The sequence below is a fragment of the Rhinopithecus roxellana genome, chromosome 3 (assembly GCF_007565055.1).
Source record: "Rhinopithecus roxellana isolate Shanxi Qingling chromosome 3, ASM756505v1, whole genome shotgun sequence".
Taxonomy (NCBI): Eukaryota; Metazoa; Chordata; class Mammalia; order Primates; family Cercopithecidae; genus Rhinopithecus; species Rhinopithecus roxellana.
In genome coordinates this window covers 130,247,891-130,257,842 of record NC_044551.1, presented here as the reverse complement: position 1 = coordinate 130,257,842, position 9,952 = coordinate 130,247,891, and the positions used below count along the sequence as shown (strand labels likewise).

The following is a 9,952-nucleotide window of genomic DNA, read 5'->3' as shown; positions in this document are numbered from 1 at the left end:
AAAGTAAGCTCTATAAAAATTATGTAAGTAGAAATGATCTGAGGCTCACGGTAACTGGGCAGTAATTTGACAAGAAGGCAACGAAAGTTAAGAGAGAATGTGTGCACATAAATGCAAATACTCTGAGACAGTATCAACTCAGGTGTTTTTCCAACCCTCCAGTCTAGAAAAAACCTGTGTTTGAGGTCCCTGGAAGGCAGAATTTGGCAAGGAAGTCAAAAACCCTTTGATTATGGTCCTGAAGCAAAGGGTAATCTTGTAAAGCAAGTGACACTCAGAAAACAGATGGAGAGTAAGAACTGAATACAAAGCATTTAGGTGGATGGAGCCAATTCATTCTGGAAGAAAAAGCTGAAGTGTTCTCCTGAGGAAACGCGAGCATGGAGACAAGGGCTACGCAGGCAGCCTTTTGAAGTGCATCTGTGGCTAAGTCTGTGGACCAGGTTGTTAAAATCACTGAATCAGATTGACAGTTATGAAGATAAGGAAGAAATGAGCAGAGAATGGCATGTGTTGAACCTTGCTGAAAAAATAAAGGGAAGAATCATCATTGGAATGATATAGTAGTTTGAAAATCTGAATAAACATTAGGATTTCTTTGGCATACCTTTAATATGCAGAGTCCTAGGGCTGTCCCCATCCTTAAAGATTCTGATTGCATAGGTATGAATGATTATAATGTTCAGACAGATTTGGGAAATACCAGATCAAAGTTCAGTTCAATTATTAACCTCTGAAGTACAACTATAGAATATTATCAATTTATATTATCTTAAAAAGTAACATCCTGACGCCACTGCTTTCGAAAAGTCACATACATAAATCATATAACCATGTATATTCTGTACAATAAATAATATATGTAAATGTCTGAAAATATTTTTAAAACCACAAATCCAAAGTGACTTTCTTCAAATATGTAAGAGCTTAAAAAATAGATAACTGTGCTTTCAAGTTTTAAAATTTGAAATTTAGAAATTATGTCTGATATTGATATTATAAAGAAAACAAGACACTGTATTTTTGTTTTATTTCAGAAAGTTCAAGTCTTTCCATCATAATTGAAGGAATTGCATGATCAATTAAATATTATCAGCATTATTTTCCATTAATGTTTTTAAATGCATTCACACACCTGAGTGTTTGGAATTATATAAACATATCCATTAGAGTCTAGACTCATCAACATTTATATTATGCTTTTTCAATAGAATCTGAGATGAATCACTAGATAAATAGGTTACAAGATTATTTGGATTTTATGATGAGTTGGTTTGCCAACTTTAGAATTCATAGGAGGAATTAAATCTTTTAATTTGATTTTTAACAAAAGAAAATTGTGCATTGTGCTAATCTACTTTTGTATATTACATAGAAAATGGCTATTAAGGCTTTATTGTAAGGGATTACAGTAAAAGATATTCTATTGGGCACCATGCAAGATGCAGAAAATAATGGTTTACAAATAATGTTAAGCAACCAAGGCAATAATGGTTTTCCTTTCATTCTGGTTTTCCCAGTTTTTTTTTTTTTTTTTTTCAGATTAAAATCAGGTTTGGAGTTAACAGAAAATTGCATTCCTAACTTAAAAACTTCAAACTTCTTTAGATTCCTTTAGAAAAGGAATAAATATAGTTTTAAAAAATGTTGCTTTGGGAAGAAGTCTTGATTTACTGCTTCATTCTTATAGCTTTTTCTTTGCTTCCTTACTAAAATAATCCAATGTTATTGTGAGGACAATCTCTGATTCAGTTCCAGTGCTCTTGTATCTCCATGAGTTTTGGCATTATTTACCAGCACCTATGGGAAATCACATACAGGAACATTAGCATTTTGTTTATTAATAATATCTGTATTTTGATTCATTGAAGCCAAGTAATCCAAGGGCGGCAGTCTTGAAAAGGCAACATTAAACTACACTAGGAAAAGTGACTCTGTGCGGTCTTTCAGTCATTTTTGCAGATATAAATTGTTCAAACAAAGCTAACATCAGAGAGATGCACAATTCATTCAAATTACTATAGATGCCAACATTCCACTTTTTTTTTTTTGAGACGGTGTCTCGCTCTGTCACCCAGGCTGGAGTGCAGTCGTGCGATCTCGGCTCACTGCAAACTCCGCTTCCCGGGTTCGAGAGATTCTTCCACCTCAGCCTTCCAAGTAGCTGGGATTACAGGTGCCCACCACCATGCCTGGCTAATTTTTGTATTTTTAGTAGAGATGGGTTTCACCATGTTGGCCAGAGGCTGGTCTCAAACTTCTGACCTCAAGTGATCTGCTGGCCTTGGTCTCCCAAAGTGCTGGGATTACAGGCGTGAGTCACTGTGCCCAGCCTGATTGCTATCATTATCAGCACTGTATAAAATTGAAGGTTTTGTTTGTTGGCTTTGTTAATAATACCATCACCTCTAAATGGTATTATAACATCACCTCTAAAAAGACCACTTTATGCATTGAACTGTTCAAATGAAATTGCTCCCCTTTGAAACCATAGCTCAGGATCTAAGCTATAGGTTCTAGGCTTTATTAAGAACTTTTCCATGATTTCACCAATTTCACAAACTAGAAGATTCAATTTCAGCTGATCCTTCATATTAAAACATTTTTTGGTTGTTCATTGTCAAGCATTGTGAAGGGTCTGAGGTTCTGCTCTATTTGCAAGCTAACAAGTTAGCCTGCCACAGTTCCATAGATACTGCCAGAAGACACAGGATTTTCAGATCACAGAGAAAAGTCTTCTTTACTCAAGGTATGGCAAACAGCATGAGCATTAACATATTTTCCTCTGTTCTTCTTGTCCTCTCAGCCTGCGATGTGGACGGACTGATATAGTTTCCCACATATGCAGTTGGTTGCATTTACAAGATGGGAACCCTAAGCTAAGCTTAGGATGCTTAATCTTTTATAATGGACAGGAATATCTACTCTTTGTTCTGGAGGGAGACACTAGCTCTGTCTTCCAAGGATGTTCACTATACGAATATCTTTGAAAAGATAGACTAAAACAAAGAGTTAATCAGGCCTCCTGCTCACAGGATATTTAGAAATGCAAGAGACCCGTGGTGAACTGTCTCCCAACATTCATAAATGTTCTACCCTTTTGGTTTGGCTTATGTTGATTATAATGCCTTTCTCCAAGCATTGTTTTCTTTACTATTTCTTTAATGTTTTAACATTTCACCAAAAGGCAAACAGTATTTCAAAATGCTGTAGGTACTGAAAAAGCTTTTCAGTGATTTTCATTGTGTTTTAAAAATTGTTGGTTAAAGCTATGAAAATTTTAACCTAATACATTTGTATATTATCTACATTATTCAAAATAATTTTGGATACATATATGTTTATATATTTAGATGCCAGAGCCATCCCGTGAGAAGTAGAGTAGAAACTGTCACATGTATTTCATAGTAAAGGCAACAACAAGGCAAACAGGATAACAGATTCTGTTACCTCTAACTCCATCCTATCTGCCTATTTGCCTCCACTGCAATGGCCGCAAAAATATAACTAACACCTAGCAGACCAAGGATGCTGCCAAATATCCACCATCGCACAGGACAGTACCTACCCTCGACCCACACCCAAGAAAAAATTGTGCATTCCACAATCTCAGTAGGTTGAGTTGAGATCTCTGAAGATGAGAAACTCAGGATTAAAAAGACTGGAAGGGGGTGTATCATATCCTGGGTTCAGGAAAAGAGAAATACAGGCAGGCAAAAACAGTATAATTGTTGTGATGTTAATACAAGACCAGTGACAATTCATGCATGGACATTCTCTCCTTTGGTTTACCAGTTGGCCATTTTTACTTAGCCTTGCTTCTTGCTTAAATACAGTTAAAAACTGCAACTTCTTTAGAGTCCTTTCTTTAAAAAAGAAAAGAATGAATAACTATAGCTTTAAACAAATGTCGCTTTGGGAAAAAGTCTTGATTTATTGCTTCATTCTTACGGCTTTTTCTTTGCTTCCTTACTAGAAAATAATCCAATGTTTATCGAAAACTGGATAAAATATTTTATCCATCGATTTCTAAAGAAATAACAAAGGTATATAAATAATATGAAAGAAAGTATAGTTAAGTCGTGCCTTTCTGGCCAAAAAAGGGAAAGAAAACGTTGATTTTTGATACTGCTTTAGGTTGGATTTAGATGGTCATATATTTGTATTGTTATAAACTTCACTAGTTAAGGGTTTTAGATCAGCAGTTCGCAACTTTTTATAAACCTCAGTACATTTAATGGATGACTTTTAAACTTGCGATGTTCTCATTGGTTCAAAGATAAAGTCCTGCAATTAGACAAGCTCCTTAAAATTCTACCCTTTTCTTTCAATTAAAAAAGCTTATAGGAATGCATTAATAGAGAGATATATAAAAATATTCATGGATCTGTTATATTGTATTACTGAAAATAAAAAAGTAAAACCATTTGTCACCTACGGTTAGCATCTAATTACTTACAACATGCTTCACAACTGATCATGACCCCATGGTTGTTGGTACTCAAAAAGTGTCAAATTTTGGAGCATTTCAGACTTCGGATTTTTAGATTAGGGATGCTCAACCTGTATATTTCCCCATATAAAGGCATCTTGTAATTATACAGGTTAAATCAACATTAAACTTTTTTAAAACGCAGGTTTTAATAGTTCTGTTCTTTATGCCAAAAAGCCCCAGCTTTTGATATTCTAATATCGAAAGGAGAATTTCACAACTAACCCATGGTAAGATACAAGCTATATATTTAATCTTCAAACCATGTGCATAAATATTTCTAATTTTCAACAGATGTAACATTAGACATTGTAGTCTTTTATTAGACAAAAAATTACACACTCAGTTTTTAAAAATTCAACCATAAAAGTGAGGTAACTTTGAACAATTAACTTTAAAACCCTCAGATCAAAGATAAAACATTTTAAATAAAATCAATGCCTTAAACATTTTAAATAAAATCAATGCCTTACGTCAATAAGCTCATAGTCATCTTTGGCATATAAGTGTCTCAGCAGGTACCAACGTGCAGTTGATGCAATAGATTTGGGATACCCAGGCTGATATACCACTCTTTCCAAAAGACGCCGTGTCTCTCTGGAAAAAAAAGTTAAATTTAGTCCAAAGCATGCAAATTACCATAAGATATCTCCTATACTAATCTCACATACACATTGTCATTCTCATATTTTTGCAGATGTGGTACCTGATTATGATTTTTTAATTCAGATAACAATAAAGGTAATAATGGCTAACATCTATTAAGTGTTTATCATGCACTAGGTACTATGCTAAATATTTATACATATGGTTGTATTTAATGTTCACAACCTTATTAGGTAGATAGTTATTATTCCCATATGGCAGATAAGTAAATTATTCCAATTTATTCTCATTCCAAAGAGAATAGGGAGACAATCCCTATTTTATAATCTACTTTGAGTGCTCTACCTCTAATCTTTTTGAAAAGTAGGCAGAAACTACTTAAGTCACTACTTAAGTCACTAAATGATACAAGGGTGATAAAGAGTGGAACAAGAAATATTCAGCGTCTACATTACAGGCTATGTATATCATATCAGGCTTTTAGCATATGTTTTCAAGGATGTGTATGATAACGTAAACCCATGTAATAACAGGCTGATTTACAGCTATGTTCTAATTTTTTCCTTTCCTAATTTACTAACATCTATGACTCCAAAACTTCCGTACTGCTAAAAACAACATAAACCATAGTATATTCAGAACTGCTAACCAGAACGATCTTCTAAGTAGCAATTAGTTTGAAGCAGGAACTAAATAACTTGTCTTGAAGATGCTTTTGCAGAGGGATCACGTAGTAAGCACGTTGTTATTTTTCTTAGACTGCATCTTTATTTGGGCTAGGTTTTGAAGGTGATAAAAATTATGGGAGGTGTTAACAAAGATTATTGGGGTAGGGGGTAAAAGGGGGATAGTCCTCTCTAAGTTACCAACACTGAGCATGAGCAGAAGTAGTTCATTAGGAAGTTTAAATTACAGCCTAAAACATTTCTTAGTGAAATCAGTCACACATAAAAATGGCCCAAAATAAATAAATGTTAATAAATAGTGCTGGAGTTGTTAATCAGCCATATGGTCTTAATCTTCTACCATCCCTATTTTGTGATGTGTCTTTTGCTACATATTTATATGTACTAACCTCCATTTCTACCATACCTATTCTGTTCCAGTAATGTTTGCTCCTCTATCACTGCCTTACTTACAGATGCTTTGTATTATATGTAATATACATTAGAACTAGATATTTTCAAAATCTTAAAGTATTCTTGCCTGTACTTTTTAGCCATGTGATCTTTAAGTAATGTTCTTCAAATTTAAGTACACTTCTTCTAAAATATATATTGCTATAGAATTTTTGTATTTTAATCAGAGCAGCTTTTGGATTTTTTAGATAGGAAACTACATCATTTATAAACAACATGTCTCTGCCTTTTCAATATTTATTACTTTTTTCATAGCTTATTACATTAGCAAGAACTTCTGATAATGTAGCCTTGAACTGGGGTCTTTTGGTTTTGTTTGTTTCTAGAACCCACATCACACTGTTGGCGCCTCCTAACACAGTGAAGAACAAAAACTCCAAGACCTTCTTCAATGGAAATGCTATCATGTCAAATCCCTCATGTCCTATAAATATGTATCAAATTGCCTTTTTAAACAAATATAAGGCTTTATTTCTCCCTTACTGGATTTCTGGAACCAGTTCTTCCAAAGTAGATACAGATATATAAACACCCCTCAAAGTTTGTTAAATCGATCTGTTACAAACTTTAAAGTTTATAATTTTGCCTTGATTGTTTCCTAGAAAGATTTAAAGTGAAGAAGCGTTTATAAGAAAAAGATGAAGATTCTTCATACCTTGCCCCCATTTTACGTTTGAATTGTAATAAAGCTTGTAAAAGAACAGCCAGTGGACAAAAGCAAAGTTTCAAGGCCTCAGTTGTAGCCTCTTGAACCAAAGATGGCCAGTGATCATTGGAAATGTTAGCCTATAAAAATATAAGACAAATATTAACTCAAAGATTTGGCATATTTATTTGAAAATTATGCAATTCAATTCTCATTTATTGAGTACCTATTTGTGCAAGTCATCACAGAAATAATACAAGGAGTATAATTACTACAAAATGATTTAAGATCTGATCCCTGCTCTTAAGGAGCTATAAAATGGGGTAAACTGGGATAAAGGAGGTTTTCAAAGAGGAGATATTTAAAAAACACTAAAATAGGGGGCGGAGCAAGATGGCCAAATAGGAAGAGCTCCAGTCTCCAACTCCCAGCGCGAGCGACACAGAAGACCAGTGATTTCTGCAATTTCAAATGAGGTACTGGGGTCATCTCACTAGGGAGTGTCAGACAATCGGTGCTGGTCAGCTGCTGCAGCCCGACCAGCGAGAGCTGAAGCAGGGTGAGGCATTGCCTCACCTGGGAAGCGCAAGGGGGAAGGGAATCCCTTTTCCTAGCCAGGGGAACTGAGACACACAACACCTGGAAAATCGGGTAACTCCCACCCCAATACTGCGCTTTAAGCAAACGGGCACACCAGGAGAATATATCCCACACCTGGCCGGGAGGGTCCCATGCTCACGGAGCCTCCCTCATTGCTAACACAGCAGTCTGCGATCTAACCGCAAGGCAGCAGTGAGGCTGGGGGAGGGGCGCCTGCCATTGCTGAGGCTTAAGTAGGTAAACAAAGCCGCTGGGAAGCTCGAACTGGGTGGAGCTCACAGCAGCTCAAGGAAACCTGCCTGTCTCTGTAGACTCCACCTCTGGGGACAGGGCACAGCTAAACAACAACAACAAAAAAAGCAGCAGGAACCTCTGCAGATGCAAATGACTCTGTCTGACAGCTTTGAAGAGAGCAGTGGATCTCCCAACACGGAGGTTGAGATCTGAGAACGGACAGACTGCCTGCTCAAGTGGGTCCCTGACCCCTGAGTAGCCTAACTGGGAGACATCCCCCACTAGGGGCAGTCTGACACCCCACACCTCACAGGGTGGAGTACACCCCTGAGAGGAAGCTTCCAAAGTAAGAATCAGACAGGTACACTCGCTGTTCAGCAATATTCTATCTTCTGCAACCTCTGCTGCTGATACCCAGGCAAACAGAGTCTGGAGTGGACCTCAAGCAATCTCCAACAGACCTACAGCTGAGGGTCCTGACTGTCAGAAGGAAAACTATCAAACAGGAAGGACACCTATACCAAAACCCCATCAGTACGTCACCATCATCAAAGACCAGAGGCAGATAAAACCATAAAGATGGGGAAAAAGCAGGGCAGAAAAGCTGGAAATTCAAAAAATAAGAGCACATCTCCCCCTGCAAAGGAGCACAGCCCATCGCCAGCAATGGATCGAAGCTGGTCAGAGAATGACTTTGACGAGATGAGAGAAGAAGGCTTCAGTCCATCAAACTTCTCAGAGCTAAAGGAGGAATTACGTACCCAGCGCAAAGAAACTAAAAATCTTGAAAAAAGAGTGGAAGAATTGACAGCTAGACTAATTAATGCAGAGAAGGTCATAAACGAACTGACAGAGACGAAAACCATGACACGAGAAATACGTGACAAATGCACAAGCTTCAGTACCGGACTCGATCAACTGGAAGAAAGAGTATCAGCGATTGAGGACCAAATGAATGAAATGAAGCGACAAGAGAAACCAAAAGAAAAAAGAAGAAAAAGAAATTAACAAAGCCTGCAAGAAGTATGGGATTATGTAAAAAGACCAAATCTACGTCTGATTGGGGTGCCTGAAAGTGAGGGGGAAAATGGAACCAAGTGGGAAAACACTCTTCAGGATATCATCCAGGAGAACTTCCCCAACCTAGTAGGGCAGGCCAACATTCAAATTCAGGAAATACAGAGAACGCCACAAAGATACTCCTCAAGAAGAGCAACTCCAAGACACATAATTGCCAGATTCACCAAAGTTGAAATGAAGGAAAAAATCTTAAGGGCAGCCAGAGAGAAAGGTCGGGTTACCCACAAAGGGAAGCCCATCAGACTAACAGCAGATCTCTCGGCAGAAACTCTACAAGCCAGAAGAGAGTGGGGGCCAATATTCAACGTTCTTAAAGAAAAGAATTTTAAACCCAGAATTTCATATCCAGCCAAACTAAGTTTCATAAGTGAAGGAGAAATAAAATCCTTTACAGATAAGCAAATGCTTAGAGATTTTGTCACCACCAGGCCTGCCTTACAAGAGACCCTGAAGGAAGCCCTAAACATGGAAAGGAACAACCGGTACCAGCCATTGCAAAAACATGCCAAAATGTAAAGACCATCGAGGCTAGGAAGAAACTGCATCAAGTAACGAGCAAAATAACCACTTAATATCATAATGGCAGGATCAAGTTCACACATAACAATATTAACCTTAAATGTAAATGGACTAAATGCTCCAATTAAAAGACACAGACTGGCAAACTGGATAAAGAGTCAAGACCCATCAGTCTGCTGTATTCAGGAGACCCATCTCACATGCAGAGACATACATAGGCTCAAAATAAAGGGATGGAGGAGGATCTACCAAGCAAATGGATAACAAAAAAAAAGCAGGGGTTGCAATCCTAGTCTCTGATAAAACAGACTTTAAACCATCAAAGATCAAAAGAGACAAAGAAGGCCATTACATAATGGTAAAGGGATCAATTCAACAGGAAGAGCTAACTATCCTAAATATATATGCACCCAATACAGGAGCACCCAGATTCATAAAGGAAGTCCTTAGAGACTTACAAAGAGACTTAGACTCCCATACAATAATAATGGGAGACTTCAACACTCCACTGTCAACATTAGACAGATCAACGAGACAGAAAGTTAACAAGGATATCCAGGAATTGAACTCATCTCTGCACCAAGAGGACCTAATAGACATCTACAGAACTCTCCACCCCAAAGCAACAGAATATAC

The 9,952-nt window shown here is 37.1% G+C and overlaps 1 protein-coding gene across 2 annotated transcripts in view; it reads right to left on the bottom strand.

Annotated features, from left to right (window-relative positions):
• Positions 1–1,015: 1,015 nt before the first annotated feature.
• TTC37 (tetratricopeptide repeat domain 37) overlaps positions 1,016–9,952 on the bottom strand; it is a 98,105-nt gene continuing 89,168 nt past the window's right edge. For both annotated transcript variants that reach the window (XM_010380604.2, XM_030927267.1), the window contains 3 exons: positions 6,893–7,023; positions 4,966–5,089; positions 1,016–1,800 (listed from right to left, as the gene is read on the bottom strand). In XM_010380604.2, coding sequence (XP_010378906.2) covers positions 1,726–1,800; positions 4,966–5,089; positions 6,893–7,023 — 330 coding nt within the window. In that variant the 3' untranslated portion in view covers positions 1,016–1,725. The remainder of the gene's footprint in view (positions 1,801–4,965; positions 5,090–6,892; positions 7,024–9,952) is intronic.